This window comes from Antrostomus carolinensis, unplaced genomic scaffold, assembly GCF_000700745.2.
Source record: "Antrostomus carolinensis isolate BGI_N321 unplaced genomic scaffold, ASM70074v2 scaffold25585, whole genome shotgun sequence".
In the NCBI taxonomy this organism is placed as follows: domain Eukaryota; kingdom Metazoa; phylum Chordata; class Aves; order Caprimulgiformes; family Caprimulgidae; genus Antrostomus; species Antrostomus carolinensis.
Window position 1 is genome coordinate 318 of NW_010317418.1, and position 17,672 is coordinate 17,989.

General features: G+C 33.1%; 1 protein-coding gene across 1 annotated transcript; it reads left to right on the top strand.

Annotated features, from left to right (window-relative positions):
* Positions 1 to 381: 381 nt before the first annotated feature.
* On the top strand, positions 382 to 17,006 carry LOC104525432 (helicase for meiosis 1). The gene is made up of 20 exons (XM_029085110.1): positions 382 to 457; positions 1,056 to 1,147; positions 2,004 to 2,110; positions 2,202 to 2,249; positions 2,464 to 2,561; positions 2,645 to 2,776; positions 6,110 to 6,195; positions 7,183 to 7,266; positions 8,315 to 8,472; positions 9,167 to 9,270; positions 10,775 to 10,930; positions 11,365 to 11,460; positions 11,860 to 11,978; positions 12,824 to 12,906; positions 13,071 to 13,180; positions 15,117 to 15,215; positions 15,676 to 15,736; positions 16,003 to 16,108; positions 16,499 to 16,656; positions 16,940 to 17,006. Exons 1-20 carry the CDS (start codon positions 427 to 429, stop codon positions 17,004 to 17,006), a joined length of 1,995 nt encoding a protein of 664 aa, XP_028940943.1. The 5' UTR covers positions 382 to 426.
* The last annotated feature ends 666 nt before the right edge of the window (positions 17,007 to 17,672 follow it).

Genomic DNA, 17,672 nt, shown 5'->3' on the forward strand with positions numbered 1-17,672 from the left:
TTTCAGCCATTTAAGTGTTAACACTGTAGCAGAAATCTTTTGTATAAATACTGTGGGCTTTCTGGTCTGTCATTCAGAATTTAATACGGCAGCCTACATTCTGTGCATTTAGTTTATTTTACTTTACTACTTTTGCTTTACTGAAAAAGAGTTGGGTTGTCCTGTATCAAATATCTTTGAGTGAACTTTCCCCAGGCAGAAGTTAGCCACCAACTTTAGCAGAAGCAGGATCATTTTCTAAAACTTTTACTTGAGTTCAGTGGAATTCCTTGGGTGTACATTCGTTGCAATTTGATGATGGTGTTTCTGGCTTGTACATAGATCTAAGTTTTTTCTGCATGTACTAAAAATACATATATTTTCAAATTGTCAACAGAACTGTGTTTGAAGAACTTAACTGATTTATCATCTTTTGATTTGATCAGGATGGATGAAACAAATAACTTCAAACCAACAGGTAACGCTTTTTAAAAATAAATTGATTTTCAGAAGTGATGTTGAGACAGTAGTGAACTGCAAAGGGTCACAACTATTCTTGTGACGCATTAATAGGAGTACACAAATGTAGTAGAGAGTTGAATCTGAAAGATTGTTTGACCAGAGTATATGAGCAAGTTATGGAAGTTCATTCCCTTAATGTTGATCCATGAATAGATCTTCTCTTGTAGCTGGAAATTTTGTTGCAGATTGGGAAAAAATTCTAAAACATTATTACGGAATAATTGGATGTGTCACAGTGCAGTGAAGGACCGGGTTTATCTATACCTGCTCTTCTCTGCAGTCTTCTGCTAGAGGTGGTTGGCTTCTCAGCAACCACAGTTCAGAGTCTGGTATATTGGTGTGAATTCATCTCCATTGGAGAAAACTAACTGACACATGTTTCATTCTGCTTCTCTATGATGGGGTTACTGATATCCATCAGACAGCTGGGGGCAATAACACACTGAGTCAGTGGTGGTAAATCTCATAGAGTCCTGAAATAAGAAAATTAATTTGATTTTGTGACTTAAAAAATACACTAAAAAATACTTGGCATGTATATTCTTCTTTTACAGAGACTGGAAGATTAATGGCGTGGTATTATATTGCATTTGATACAGTGAAACAATTTTTCACTATTAAGGGAACAGAGACTTTAAATGAATTGGTAATTTAACTTTTTAAAGAAAATTTACATGTGTTCAATTTATTTTAAGCTGAATCAAAGATAAGAAGCAGGAGTTCTTATTTATTTTAAAGAGCTCAGGCTTTGTTTATATAAAGTAGAAAGTTTTAGAGAATACATCTAAATAAATTCCATATGGAGTATTTTTGAGGCTTTGAGATCTTTTGATTTCCAGCTCTTTCACCCCTCACTAACCTTGCTTATGAAGATACAAAGTTTCTGAAGCTGCTCTGTTTATGTATTAAACACTGTATTGTTTTGTGGTTTGGTAGGGGTTTTTTATTGCAAAAAGCAGCTGCATAGAGAACAGATTTTACTTTTAAAGGAATGCTATTGTCTTTCTGTTTTAAGTAATTTTCCTCTGTCAGATGAAAGGTTGTTACTGCTACTGTTAAGTCACAAAAGACATTTTGTTCTCAAGCAAATACTATAGTAGAACAGATTGGCCATGGAAAAAACAGGATGTCCGTTCTCCTGTGGCTCTTTGTTACTAAAGTATGAAGAAAGTGAAGTGAAATACATAACAGAGAGCAAAAACTATTTCTGTTTGCCTTGTATGTCATCAAATGTTAGCAGTGTGATTGATTTTGGATAATTTCAAGTGGAACAGTAATCTAAAACCTGAAAGAAAAATCTTCCCCTTTTGTTAGATAATAGCCTTTACAGGAAGATGAAAGAAAGTTGGTCAGTATTAGAAAGAACTGATTGATCACGTTTTCATGGTCACAGTCTTGAGACAATAAAATTTTTAAAAGCTTTTTTTTTAAACAAAATTTGGAAGAAGTGGTAGAAAAAATGGCAAAGAAAAACAATTAATAAAAAAGTTAAATTGTTACAGGTTACAATGATCTCCAACTGCACAGAATTTCTGGATGTCAAGTTAAGAACAAATGAAAAGAAAATACTGAACTCTTTGAATAAAGACAAGAGCAAAATAACTATCAGGTATAAAAAAATAACTACATAGAAAAAGGAAAGTATCTTTTTAGCAATAAATAAAAGGACTGGCAGAAAATATGTGTGTTTTCGCACATAGGTTTCCAATGGAGGGGAAGATAAAAACAAGAGAAATGAAAATAAACTGGTAAATACTATATTGTGTTGTTACATTTTATCGAAAAGCTATCATTTTATGCCTGTTGAAGTCCCTGCTAAAATTTGTATCATTTTATAAAGGACCAGGTCTTGCATTTCACTGTTTCTATTTTGAATTTTCTTTTGTTTTCCAGTAGAAACTCTTATGTTGTTATGCTTCGCTTACAGTATGGCTTATATACCAAAAAACCTTTTTTTTCCAGTCTTATTCAGGCTCAGCTAGGATGCATTCCTATTCAAGACTTTACTTTGACACAAGATACTGGCAGAATATTTAGAAATGGATTAAGAGTTACTAGATGTATGGTAAAATTTAATCATTTTTTGGTACATATAGTAAGCTACATTTTATTTTATTAATACAAGTCAATCGTATTTTTACAGGGTTATCTGACTTTCTGGCATCATGTAAGAACAACTTTTCTGCTTTATTAAACTCGTTGATTTTAGCAAAGTGTTTCAGGTGCAGACTTTGGGAAAATTCACTTCATGTGTCTAAACAATTGGAAAAAATTGGTAGGTACTAGTCATAAATTATAAGGGTGTACTCTAATAGAGAATCAGACCTCATAATTAGCCTGCTAATTTCTGAGGTGTCTGCTTCCATAATTAAATGAGTCTCCTAATTACTGAGTACCACAGTTGTCAGAATAACATGTCATGATAAAAGTAATCTGTTAAGTAATTTTCTTCAATCTTTCAAAGTATTTCCGAGTTCTTTATTCTTAATGTTCATCTCAGTATCTTGGGCATATTCCCCATTTGTGTGATTGCGTATCTCTGACTAGGCTATGCCTTCCTTGCCAAACAGCTGTTACTGTAGGTCCTGTTACTCATAGGCATGGAAGCCCTTTAATTTGCATTTACATTGACAGGAATCATGAAAAAGAAAACTTCACTGTGCATGAAGTTCTTATACATGAGGATCACGAGTTTCTAATAATCTTGTTCCTATCACTGTATCTTGTTACTGGATGAACTTCTGACTGGAAGTCATAATTATTTGAAAAAGAGTTCAGAAATTTTGGAGCCTTCTCTATTACAAAAATGTAGTTATACTTGTTTGAGGTAATAGTATAGCTTCCTGCTTTGATGTCTGATATTACCGTACCTTCACGCTTTCAGAATTCACTGCAGTGTTCTCTGTGTTTCTTCTTTAAAGACACATCTATTCCGTACAGAACAATATAGTATGAAGATCTGCAAATCAGAGAATAGCTAAGCCAGAAGATCCATGTGGTACATTACATTACAGCCTTGCAAGCTCAGGCACAGAAGCTGTCTTGGTTCAATCTTGTGGATTCAAAGCCAGGAATGGGGCTTGTTAGCTTGTGCACAGCACAGTAGAGTGTGGTGGGAACCCATTTCCACTACTTGACACTGGAACAGGTTGCCCAAAGAGGTTGTAGATGCCCCCTCCCTGGAAGTGTTTAAGACCAGGGTGGATGAGGCTTTGAGTAACCTGATCTAGTGTAAGGTGTCCCTGCTCATGGCAGGGGGGTTGGAACTAGATGATCTTTAAGGTCCCTTCCAACCCAAACCATTCTATGATTCTATGATACTTCTGGATCTGTGCCAATGTGCACGTGGCATCTGAGGAGTCTGCCTCATGTTCAGCATTTCTAGGGGGTTAAGATGAGTGGAATAAACATGGTACTTGCAGTGTAGACAAATCCTTTTCTGTACACTATATTCAATAGAATAAAGTCAGGTTTAGTTTTTTAATAACAAAAGTGCTATATATACACCTCTGTCCTGTTTTTATTTTTATTTTTTTAAAATTATTTCCTATGCTGTCACTGGTTTTGCAGCATATGTTACAAAGAATTGCTAACTTACAGGTTTCCATTTATTCCACTCATAGACAACTTTTGAACTGTCTGCTGGCACTCTCTTTTCCTGAATGAAATATTGAATTTGTGCCTATATGTGGTGGTTTTAGCCTGGCCAGCAGCCAAACACCAAACGGCCACTCACTCACCCTCTCCTGATGGTACAGGGAAGAGAATCAGAAGGGTAAAAGTGAGGAAACTTATGGGTTGAGATAAACCACAATTTAATAGTTGAAATAAAATAATTAAAATAATAATGGTAACAGTAATAATAGAATATACAAGTGAATGATGCACAGTGCAGTTGCTCACCACCCACCAACCAATGCCCAGCCTGTCCTAAGCTAGTGATGCTGGAGGAGAGACAATCCCAAAACCGAAACCGCAATCCCAGAAGAGAGAGAGCCCAAGCGCCCTAGGAAAATCTGAGAGCTTTCTGGTCAACCATCATCAATATACTGAAAATTATGTCATATGATATGGAATATCCTATATGTCTGATTCAAAACCTCTGTCATGCTGTAGCACCTAAGCCTATTCTGTGTTTTTGTGAAGTTAAATGAATTCTTTGAGCTCCTAGAAATTTACTGATACCATGTAATATACTCAGAAATCCCTAATTTTTAACTCTTATCTCAGTATATTATTTTTTGAATCTTAAAAAAACCTTAGCAATCATTATTTCCTTTATAAGAGTGACTGTTCTTTAACTGATATTTTGCCTTTCTGAGACTGAGGATTCAGCTGAATTCTTACTGCATTTCTACAACTGCCCCTTGACTTCTGACTGACAGGCTAATGATCAATCGCCATCCAGGATTTTATCACCTTTATTACTTGTTCAGTTTATTTCCATCTCCCATTTTTTTCTTGCTCAGAAATAGATAAAGACAAAGAGAAAAAGTCTTATTTATAAATATATTTTCTTCACTGGTGGAAACCGTTCTGCCATTTACAAATTATGACAAAAGAACTAGTCTTCAGCTTCACTTATAAAGAAACTGAAGTAGCTGCAGAAGTAGCAAGTGAGTCTTCAGTCTTCAGACTGTTTGCAGAGCTTCTGCAAAGGAGAAGGGAGATGGTAGAAGATGCTTTCCCTAAGTCAGATCCAAAACATGTTCAAATACACGTAAAAGAACAAAAGGTCTTCTGTTTCTCTAAATCATTAAATTATTGAGTTGAAAGGAGTCTTTTCTTATTTCTGTAACATCTTCCAAGAAGCAACCTAAGAGTCTCTTGAGACATTTCCCACTTAAGTCTCAGATTTCTTTTCCTGTTTCAACAGAATTTTGTATGAAGAATCCACATACTCTTTATAAGTATCTTTTATCTAAAATTATTGCAATTATTGTAGTAGGCTATAGTTCCAGGTAAGGGAAATGCCTTTTCATATGCTGTGATGACTTCTCAATCTCACTGGAAGTTTGAAAGAACTGGGAATCAGGAAGAAGAATAAGATTGTATGTGCTTTGTGGCAGATAAAGACATGGGAGCATTTTTTTGTTAAATCTGCAAAGCCTCCTAGAAGATTGTAACAAATATTTTTTGAGTGAATTTAATTATTAACTTGCTCAAAAACAATTGAGATCCTTATGCCTTTAACACAGTTAAATAATTCCTTGGATAGGGAAAAAAATTTATGAGATGAAGAATGCTGTGTGGTGTGCTTATTTTCATCATATGTATTCAGAAAATGTTTATTGACTCTAGCAGAAAGTAGTCTAAATTCTGTTTTGCTCTAGAATATGTAGCTAAAAATTGTCAGGATTGAAATATTGAATGTTTTAATGTTTGGTTTATATTGCATTTCTCTTTTCTAATGGATAAGTGAAATTAAATAATACTAAAACATATAACCAACTGAAAAGAAATATAGTGATTTCCTGGGAACAAAATCTTGGACAAGCATACTATAAAATGATTTCTGGTTTGGTTTTACCTGCTATAATGCAGTTGTTGAGAATAATTTGAGATTAGTGATTGTCATTTAACAGCATAAAACTTAAATTTTTCACAGGTGTATCACTGTCAAATGCCATGGTAAATGCTGGGCTGACATCATTTAAAAAAATAGAAGACACAAATGCAAGAGAACTTGAATTGGTAATTTATTATTCTGTATGCAGATAAATATAATAATGAAAATATTGAGTATTAATACCATTACCAGTAAAGGCGATATGGTTAATATATATCTGCTATATGATTGTCAGCAAAATTGAGTGTTTTAAGTGGTTTATTTATTTATACTAGTGAATTAAAAAAATGTGACTACTACTATTTTTAGTTGAAAATGTGTATGATGGTTTGTTCTAGCAAATTTAATGTGGTTTATTTCACTGATTTGCCTGGTTTTGGAAAGCAGTTGCTTAAATAAATACAATTTCATCATTTTTGAAACAAAGGAAAATTTGCATTTCCCTTTTAGGACTGTTATAAAAAATACAAAAGGGAATATGTATTTACAGTTTCTCTTAATATATATGAATGATGAGAATCCTAAATTGCCATTATTGCTAGTTTTAGTTAAAGATAGTCATAGAATAAAATTCTTCTGAATCATCTATACAGCACTTCTTATTTTAAGGAAGTTAGATTTTATCCAGGACAAGTTCTTTGTCTTTTGGCTTCTTTTCTGAGGGAACTGTTTTTCTAGTGTTCTGGCAGGTTTAACGGATTTCTAAAGGAAATAGATCTTACTTGGGTTTTTTTCTGGTTTGGCTTTAGGAATTAGATTTTTTCTTTTTTGCCCCTTTTTGCAGTTTTCCTGTCCTTGTGTTTTTTGTTTTGACTAATGCTAGGGCAACACAGAAGAGTCACCTCATATAAAACCTGAGTAGTCAGGTTTTGAGGTCACTGGCTAGTACATTGTCTGTTGCCTGAACAGAAGAGGTAGCAACGTGAAAAAGTATTGGGATTCTCTTTTGGCTATGTTGCTATTCTGGGCATCAATGACAGTAGAGAACCAGGAGTGATAAGGGCTTTTGTTTATAGCATAATTACTCTGGTGACTTTGATTCCTTGGATTTACATTTCTGTTGGCATCTCTGATCAGCTGAATGTATCAGAAATGAAATTAAATCTTTGCAGATTTTAAACAGACATCCTCCTTTTGGAAACCAGATAAAAGAGTCTGTCTTGCACCTTCCAAAATATGAACTTGATATTGAACAGGTAAATGATTTTCTATTTATTTTATGGTTTTATGCTTATATTATTAAATGAAAGAGCAAATACTGACTTAGAGAAATTTTGAGCCTTCACTGATAGAAGATTACACAATATTGTGGCCTCCTTCCACCTTAGCATATATAATGAAACTGTTAAACATCAAAGGAGAGCCTTGGAATAGACATTCCTTATAATACATTGGCTTCTCTCTCCCCCCGTCCCCCTCTGCTTTTATGTTACTGCATGTTATGTTACACATGCAAACTAGTATATTTTCCATTCTAGAATTACATGTGAATCTGAGATGTCTCTTCTATCCTGAACATCAACAAACCCTAGAAACAGAAAAACATCCACATAAAAGTTACTGAAGCATTAACTTATGTTTATTTTGTACATCACCTTAGGAATATATAGAAACACTAAATTACTACGTTAACCTAGCTGATCCCCTATCAAATGAAGGGTGCAATTCTATGTGCAATCAAAATCTTTAAGGTTCTGATGTGCATTTTGTCTTTAAAAAGGTTGCATAGCCACTCCACCTTTCTGAAGTGCAAAATGTGAAAACTAGCCTTTAAGTGTCTTGTGGAGTTGGTACAAATGAAGACACCTTTGAAGTTAGAAACTCAATAAATGTGTTAAATGCTATTGTTAGAATGATCAGGTCTATTTTAGTTTTTCGTTTGACATAATACCAGGTGAGTATGATCTATTATAAATATCTTATAGAGGAATGTTGGTATGGAAAAATATACCTAATTTTCTTCTCGCATCTTTCTCTTTACATTCAACAGAGGAGGATTTTTCACAGGCTTAATGTAGACCATCTTTTATTCTCAATACTTAATCAAATTTAGGATATTCAGCTATGGGCAAGTTAGTACTGTATAATAGTGTCTAAGAACAACAAATAAAAATTGTGCTACAAATTTAAATTGCTTGAATCTAGCTTTTGTGCTTGTATCACAGATAAAATTTTATGGAAGGGCATGTATTTTACTTTGCATATTTTATCAGTTATGTCGTATTCTCTATCATTTTTTCCTAGCTTCCAAAATACAGTGATACATTGGCTGAAATCTTGGTAACCGTCAAATTAACAAACTATGAGCAGCTACAGACTAAGAGAACAGCAACAGACTTTCACTATGTTACACTGGTCATAGGAGATGCTGACAACCAAGTAATTTTTAATCAGAAAATTATGTATGTATTATCAGGGGTTTTTTTGCCTCCCATCTTTTAAGGGTGTTGGGTTTTAATGCTTTCTGTGACTTGCAGTTTTTGCAATACTTTGTTCTGATGCTAAATGGTACAATGGTATTCTTTATCCTACAGCATTTTCTGGTCACTGTTGTCATTTAAAATGCTGCACAAGATTCAAAACCCCCCAAAACATGCCACTGTGCTTGTCAGTACAGAGGGTATGGGTAACTATCTGTGTGACACTGATGTCATATTATGGAAGTAATCATTTCCACATAAATATAAAGCAAGTAAAATATCTATTAAAAAGATACATTCTCAAATTGTTACTTTTATTAGCTCTATTTCTTTAATTGTATCATATTGTCAACATTGTTTTTCACTCAGAGATGGAATTAAATTCTCCAGTTGTCAAAGATGGGGAAGAGAAACAAAATCTTTGCCAACTGCATGACCTTCACATGAGTTCTGGCCGAAGTCTGGTACTTTTGGCAGAACTGAAACTGATCTGTGGGATCCTGGCTCTCTTACAGCCATAAGTCATATATTATTGGAAGGTTATTCTTAGGCCACTTATCAAGCAAAATCCAAGAACTAAGACCAAATAAAGGCTCTTTCACTTGGTTACAGTTGCCATAGTAAAAGTCTTGTTTTCATTGTCCACGTCTAACAGAACTTTACTGATACATTACAGGGATTCTGTGCTGCTGAAAACTGGAAATTGGATGAAGAAAATTGAAGTGAAAAGAGCTCTTGAATCAGAGGACATTAGTGTAAATTTAATTAGTTCTGATTATGGTAGGTTAATTGGTATGCTTTTAATTAAAAAAAAAAACTGCATAAGAATTTTTAAATAAACTATCAAGCCAAAAATATAATAAAATTAAATTCTCTGGAAACAAAATTCTATTACAAGTTTTTTACATTGAATATATGTAAGGTATGTAACGTACATAGATTATTGCCTAACAGTCCTCATTACGTATGTTTGTTTCATTTACTAGCATATTAATAAACTAGAAAACATAGAAACTATTACTAGGAGATAGTCTTTTGCTCTGCTGGTACAGATTAGGATTCTCTTTTGCCCTTTGCCTTCAAGTTAAATTAACTTTAATAGGGATAACCTGTCAGTTTGATATGTTATTTATGGTGGGAAGAGCTGTCTTTGTGAATGGTTAGATTTTGCATTGGGATAAAAAAGTATTAGATGCTGATTCATCTCCAGTTCAGTAGCAAGAAATTCCTACACTGGAAAATTTTGTGGCTTAAAGTGTGTAGATTTAAACATTCATCCCCTCAGTGTCAGTTTTCATAGAATTGAAACTACAGAAGCAGATGAGGAGAGATAGTGATGACCTTGAAACAGAACTTTGAAGTACAATTTGAAAACAGAATGGCTGTATTAAATTCTGTCATTATGCCCCACCTGTAAAGAAGATTGCTTTGTGCTAGATTAACTGAAGTATACTTGATGCTTCCATGATAAACATTGAATGTTGAGACTATTACAATAAACAAGCCTGGAATAATCTGTACTCCTATGACTAAAGCTGTGGCTCAGGAAAAAGGAGGGTTTTCTTACCAGAGATGAAGAAAAAATTTCTTTTTATTACTACTTGGCTATCTACAATTTGTACCAAGTTCTGTAAAACTCAACAAAACAGTTGATTTATCTGAAATTGGTAACAGTGAATTTAGACTAAAAGCAGGTCTTCCTAGTCTCTACTTATTTTAAAGTCTGCTTCTGTTTCAGACATGAAGGAAATATTCCCTTTTTTAAAATAACCTGTCTGATTTTCCAGCAGTATTTGCCTAACAAAAGACAAAATTACTCTTCTTACAAATGGTGTTTCTCATAGTTTCATATGAATCTTGGTTTAATTAGAACTAGAGCCATTATTAGCATTCAACTTCAAAAGTACTATCAATATACTTACTTTATGCCTTTGCCAATACTGAACTGCTGATACTCCTGTAACATAGATTGTAGTACAATTTTAAAGTTAAAATTATATCAGCAGTGCAAAGCCATAGATAAATATAGAAAAATTCTGTTAAAGGAACTAATTTTATTACTCAGTGAGTAACCAGATCTTTAATTCTGAAAATCTTTGGGATTTTTAGTATCAATCATAAAGATTCCATTAATGTGCTTTTAATTGTACATTATCTTAACAAATTTCCATGATCTTTTAATAAACATTTATACTTTCTTAAGCTGTTTAGAAAACTGAAGGTGATCAGTAGTTTAGAAATGGTTTATAGTAATTTTAAATATTTTTGTCCTTTTTTTTTAAAGTTGGCCTTGATATACAGCAAGCATATACAGCCTTTTACTTAACACCTAAAACAGTGGGAAGTAAAGTGGTTACAAATCAAAAACTGAAAGCTGAGTCTTCACTTGATATGTGTTATGGGTCACCACGAAGTCTGCCAGCAGCTAAAGTAGATACAGGTAAACAGTCAGATCCCACCATCTGGCTAATACCAAAGCCAACTCAAAATTGAATTTACTTTCAATAGAGAGTAGAGAGCTAGATCTTTATTTATCCATACCATTTCTTTCTCAAGTATAGTAAAATACAATGCTACTACTTCTGCTTGTCAAGGACTACAGTGCAATTCTTTGATGAATTTGAAAGAAAAATCATGAGTGTTTGGTCTCTAATGTTACTGCTTGAATTTGGGATTGTAGTAGTGCCTCTCTCTTTCAGTAGCATTGATTAATTTATTTTCAATTACATTGTTTGAGCAGCCCAACGTTTTGTTGAAGCCAGCAATATTCTAGTGACCCAAATTACTTTTAGCCTGTGTTTTACTGCCTTAGGTACTTTTGCAACAATACATATGAAATAAAAAAAAAATCACTTCTGTATTTTATTTATCTAGGAGGTAGATCTAAACAAGAGATTACCTACAAGAAATATGGAAACAGAGAATGCAACCATCGCTGTAAAAATAAAGATGCGTGTGGACATGACTGTTGTGAGTTTCATTAAATCTACTATTTCTGTTACTTTTAGATAAATATAATTTAGGATAGTTTAATGTATACCAATAGCTACATTAACAGAAGCAATGTTAGCAAGAGTCAGACCTGAGTTGTTGCTGTGATGCAGTAATAAAAAGCTCTGTCAGTAACCCTTTTTTAGGCACTACAATGATTAATAATATTTTTCAGAACATCTAGCATATGATTTAAAAGCAATGTCAAGCTTTTACATAAATACTGGTGTGTTAAGTCCTTTAATTAGTGTGTTAAATCTTTTAGGATCTTTTAATAGAAGTTACTAAGCTAAGTGGCAAAGTTTCCATTGATCTGGAAAGAATTAAGATTTATCCCTTCTCAACTAATCTGAATATTATTTTAATTCCTTTTCTCAGGTAAAACTGGAGTACTTCCAAAGTCTGAGATGAATGGAGATTCAAAATTTTCTTTGTACCTAGCTGATTTAAGGAGCAGAAACTCAATTTCATCTGTACCCCCAGTAAAACGGTTAAAGGTTCATTTGAATAGTCAGCCATTTAATAGATTTATTTTAATCTGTTATGTATGTGTATATATTTGTTTGCAGAGAGAATTTTATGACTAAATATGAACATTCAAGTTTGTCTTTTTTGTATGGTATGCAAAAAGCAAAGAAGTACAAAGGTATCAAAGGTACAAGATTCTTTGAGAGGTTCTGCTGCTGTTTGGAATGCTTCCAATGATCCACTTCTGTGCATATACTCCTTGTTTTTACTTTTATGGAATTTTCTAGATTGTGGTGGGTGAGGTACAGTGGCATTGTTGGAAGGTACTGTCCTGTGACTTTGTTTTGGCAAAATATGACCTGAATGAAAACAAAAAGTGGTATTTATCAGAGTAGTGCTACTAAGAGATATTTTTGCATTGACAGGTAGTTACACTTGTTTATAAGAAAACCAACCATTTTGGGTTTTAACCTCTGAAAGATTTACTGGCTTACACTTGATCCCTTTGAATGTACTAAACTAGTTCTTTCTGCAGCAAAAATGGTTTTGAGATACTAGAGCGTTTTATTTCCTCCTCACAGTTTTGTTTGCTTGTTTGGTCGCAGTAGAGAATGATTTAGCCTATAGCCAACACAGATGAGAGCTGGTGATAACCAGCCTGGCTTTGCCAGGGTACTTAGATAACCCCACTAGAAGCATGTAATTCAAACCTTTTTAACTGGTTACATTAGATAAGCAGACAGAAAGATTTTATATATGATCTTTGAAAATTATACTAACTTGATACAGTATTGATGATGTCATTAAGATTGTTAAAAATAATGCTTTTCAATATGTTTATATCTTATTGGTTACAATAATCTGCTTTCTTTAGATGCAGATGTTAAATCAGGCTCAAAATGTGGATCTCAAACAATTTGCTTTTACACCTAAATCTTTGTTGCTGGAATTGCCAAGGTACTGGCTAGTATAAGTAACAAAGAAATCTGTCTTACTTTAGATAGTATGTTAAGTTGTTAACAAATAAAAACTGTTTTCTGAATAAAGTTATTTTACAACTTCCTGTAACTGTTTTACTGACGTGTCACTGATTTCTTTTTTTTCTTTTTTTTTTTTCATAGTTCTAGCAATGGACAGTTGTCTTCATCACCTTCAGTGGACCAGGGAGATAATGGTAGTAGCTTAGGAGGATCTCAGAAACAACTCCAACCCTGGAATTATGGAAAGAGTAGTAAGTTATTGTTAATGTTTGAAATTATGATTTTTCACTATTTTGATTTGAATATACTTGTAAACTCAGACTTGCTGAAATCACTACAGCAACCAGTATAGCATTATAGAACACTGAATGTATAGGGAAATGTAGTGCCTTTAATTGACTTTCTTTCTGATATTGGTAAGAATTTCTAATGCAGATCTAAGCATCTATATGTAACTTTAAATAAAACAGTAATGACTAAATAAAACATATGAGAGTCCAAATTTATAAATACTTCCTGAAAGTATGACTGTAATGTATTTCTACTGAAGCCACTTGTAGTACAAGAGGTATTTTACCCCTGTATCTATACATTTTCTTCTTTTCCCTTTCTGCTGGAAGAAGTTAGTGAAATACGAGCTTTTGTTTGGTAGTTGACAAAGTGTGACCATCCTGTAACTGAGTTCATAACTAGTCAAACATCTCTACCTGGAAAAAATTTTCCTCTTTCTGTTTCTGTTCCACTGGAAAGGCCACAAATGTTTTCATATTTGGTATTAAATGATGAGTCTTCATTATCAGTATATAACTGATGCTCTCCTCAATGCATGCCTTTTGCTATTGTATTTGGTGACAGTAGATTGACGTAAATCCAGTTTTGGTTAATTTGGCTAATAATTAGCAGCAGGAAGACTGTTGCGTAGTCTTATCATCAGTTGCTGGGGGAGGTGGGTAGTCAGTCTATGATGTGATTGTGTTAAAAGAATAAAGTCATGGGAAGACAGATGGATAGGCCAGTATAGCTATAGTCGATGCTCAAGAACATCTTGAGGCAAATCGTGCAGCATCAAGGGGACATAGTAGATATTGCTGACTAAAAACCATCTCCATTAAATAGTAGCAGAAAAGGTAACCTTGGCCATATTTATTGGGCCGACTGCATTTAAAAAAATGCACTAAAAATAGTTCTGATGAAGTAAAGCATCGGTTCACACAATTTTTTATAGGGTTAACTGCATCTGTACAATGGTATCTTTCAATTCCATACCAAAAAAAGTAGGTAATTAAGAATATACTGTGAAATTGTAGTAACCTAAACCTATAATTTATTTAAATATTTTAAATATTTAAACTTTATCTGTGTGTCTGTGCAATAATGCACTGTGCTGACTAAGCACATCCAAAATTACAATAGCAGTGCCTTCCTAGTGTTGACTGTCTGTGGAACAGGATTTTTTTATTTGAGCCTGTCCTGCTCCCCCTCTCTTGAAAGGGACACCTGGATCAGGCTTTCTTAGGCATATTAGGGCCGTAACAACAGAATGAAGATTCCAGCACTGTCTGATTCTGGAAGGTAGTATGGCAGAAGAGATGAAAAAAATAGGCAGAGAGAATTGTATTGGTGATGAAAAGAGAGAATACAACAAACAAAAGGGAAAAAAAAAAGAGAGTAAGAGAGGAAACAGGAAAGTCTTCTTTGCACCAGAAAAAAGGTATTTAACAACAATGCTTGAAAATGTGTTTTTCATGGCTAGTTCTTAGACATTAGATGTATGGGAGGAAGACAGCATTCAGTGTTTTGGAAAACTGTGGAGAGAAGGACAGACTGAATTAAAAGTATTAAATTTTGAATCAAACAATGCTTCTGAAAAAGGGAAAGAATAAAATTGCAGTGATTTTTATAAGGCCTGTTTTTCTAGAATCTACACTGAGGATAACTTTTCTCAAAATAATGCTGAGTGAAAAATGCATATGTGACAATCCTCCTTTCACCAGCTTGAACAACTGGTGGTAAAACATAGAACCGTTTTTGTTGTACTTGTCCATTACAAATGTATTACAGCTTTTTCTTGGAAATGTTCAGTGTTTGTGGGTGAAAGGAGCCAAGAGGCGATGGCATTTAAAAAAAAAAAGAAAAAGTTTATCTGACTGATACAGATAAAAGATAAAAGCAGATCTTGTTTTTCAGATATTTTGGATGTGGACTTTGCAATGAGAGATGATGTTTGGGATGATATTGATGATGAGAAATTAGTATTTGCTAGCAACTTTGCCAGTAGAGAATTAGGTAAGGTTATTGTAACAAAATTCTTTGTTTCCTGTGTACAAATTATTTTACAGGCTATTGTTTGAGAATAATTTATTATAGTGTACAATGAATAGAAGTACCTGAAACTTTTTGGTTAACTGACTTGATCACCAGGTTTATTATTCTACCTTAAATGTCACCTATATTGAGACAAATCTAATACAGAAGGGAGAGTTGAAAAAGTCATAATTAAAACTTTTTTGATGGCCTGCAACTGCGTATTTGTTAATTTATCTGACTGTTTATCTCTGCTTATTGTTACATTAGCCCAAAACCCACAGAAGAAATATTTCAAGTATTAGGACATTTGAATAATTTTCAAACTATAATTTATTGTATTATGTAAAACATTTACAAGCATTTTCAGCTGTTTTGTGATTAAGTTTTAAAAACTTTCACTCTTTTATGGAACATGGAAATATCTGCCTTCAAATTCCAGATGAGTGTGAACCACTTTACCAATATACAAGAAGCAAAGCCACAAATGACATTTCAAAAGAGTAAGCATTATATAATTTATTACAGTTTTATTCCATTAAAGTTATTGTCTGTGTTTCACATGTATCTGTATAATTAAATATATAGAAGGTTGTTCACTCATAAAAGCGAGTGTAATTTCAACTTTTAAAAGGTACAAACTGTTGAATGACACCAATTTATTTTTTTTTTAAGTGTGGAGGGAAATAAATAGTAAATCCTGAACTGAAAAGTAAATCATTTTGCACTTCTGTAAAAATACGTAAATTATTCAACTTGATATTTTCAGTTCATGCACATTACAGGATGAGAGCAGTATTCAAAACTCAGTTATTCCTGTGGTTAATAGCACATTGAAAGTGAATTTATCTGTACAGAGCGGAAATATAAATATGGTGAGTAAAAATATTTTTATAACAGAATTTCCTATAATAAAGTATTTCATATGTAAATATATTGACCATATCTGGCTTATGAATCAGTTTGGACATACTGAATTTCTGAACCTTTCTGTGTTGTCCAAACACACATGCATCCTATGTTCAGTGTGATATTCATGACACAAAGCACTAGGATTTGAATTTACTTTACATAGCATGACTTCAGAACTATTTACTCAATTTGACTGTGATTCTGCAAGTCATCCAAGTATATAATTATATTTATTGTTTCAAGTACTGTAATGTCAATATAAATATCTATACTACATACTAATGACAGTCTGGCAGTTTCTCTTTTGGTTAGTTTTTTTTAACCATATGCACTTACTAACATTTACATTGCAGTTCAGTTTTCAAGAAAAAAAGCATTCAAATCCTTCACAAGAGCTGAAAAACATACAGTGTTCTTCGATCTCAAAAACAATCTCAGACTCTTCTAAATTCACTACAAAAGAGGACTTTTTTATTTTCACAAAAGAACAGGAAAAACAATTAGATCCCAGGTAATAAAAGTGTGTATGTTTTTCTGTTGCCTCAGTGTTCCAGTGCTTAAGTTCTTCATGGAACACAGACCTTTAGGCAATGTGTTAATTTATAACATTCATTTTTGAAAGTTCCATTTTCACAATAATACTAGCTATTAGCTTTTCTTGGAAAGGAAAAGACTTGAAAATTATTTTGCTTGTCTTGGTATCTCTTGACTGTACTTTGTATAGTGTTCCTGATTTTATAGGTTTTGATGTACTGTACCTAATTTAATTTTTTTGTTTGCTTAATCTTCATTAGATATCTTCTTGATGATGAAATCAATGATGTCAAGCCCTTTCTTGGAATATTTGATGGCATTTTGTAAAACATATAAACAAAATACATTGTAAGTGCTGGGGAAAAAAAGTTGCAGTCATTTTTACAGAATGAAGCCTTCAAATCCAGTTAGGAGAATTTGATTTCTGTTGTATGCCTATTTACCAATAGCTGGATTGCTGCATAGAGTAGATAATAATAAAATTGATGTCTAGTTTATGGAATTCTAGTTATATTACCTTATTTTGAAAAGTGCTTAAATATGTGTTTGTTGACCTTGCTGTTCTAAGGATTACAAAGGAAAATATTGGAATGTATCAAAGGAGACTAGTTCTAAAACTGAAAGTGCTTGTATAGATAAAGTAAAAATCACGTAAGGGAAAGTAAGCTGTTTATTACATGCCCTGCTCACAAGTATTCTTTAAATGAATGAGACACTCTCCTCAGAAATTTTTTTAATGCTTTTTGGTTTTGTTTTTCAGTTTCTCTAATGCTGAATTTTTCATAGCACTGATTCTGTACAATAATTAGATTTACAAGTAAAAGTAATAGAATGGTAAGTTATTCTAGACTATATTCCTTTTGACAGTGCTATCAACTTGTTAATAAAAAAATGTGACTTCCTTCAACCAAATGTGTTTCCAGGCTCTCAATAAACTAGTTGTAAAATATCTATAAACAATATTCTAAAGTTGTGTTTGGCTGTTTGCTTTGA

Excerpts from the sequence above, each read along its gene's own strand:
- LOC104525432 (XM_029085110.1), top strand. The coding sequence starts at position 427 with ATGGATGAAACAAATAACTTCAAACCAACAG. Across the intron at positions 2,250-2,463 it reads AGAGAAATGAAAATAAACTG|TCTTATTCAGGCTCAGCTAG; the intron begins GTAAATACTATA and ends TTTTTTTTCCAG. Across the intron at positions 7,267-8,314 it reads ATGAACTTGATATTGAACAG|CTTCCAAAATACAGTGATAC; the intron begins GTAAATGATTTT and ends ATTTTTTCCTAG.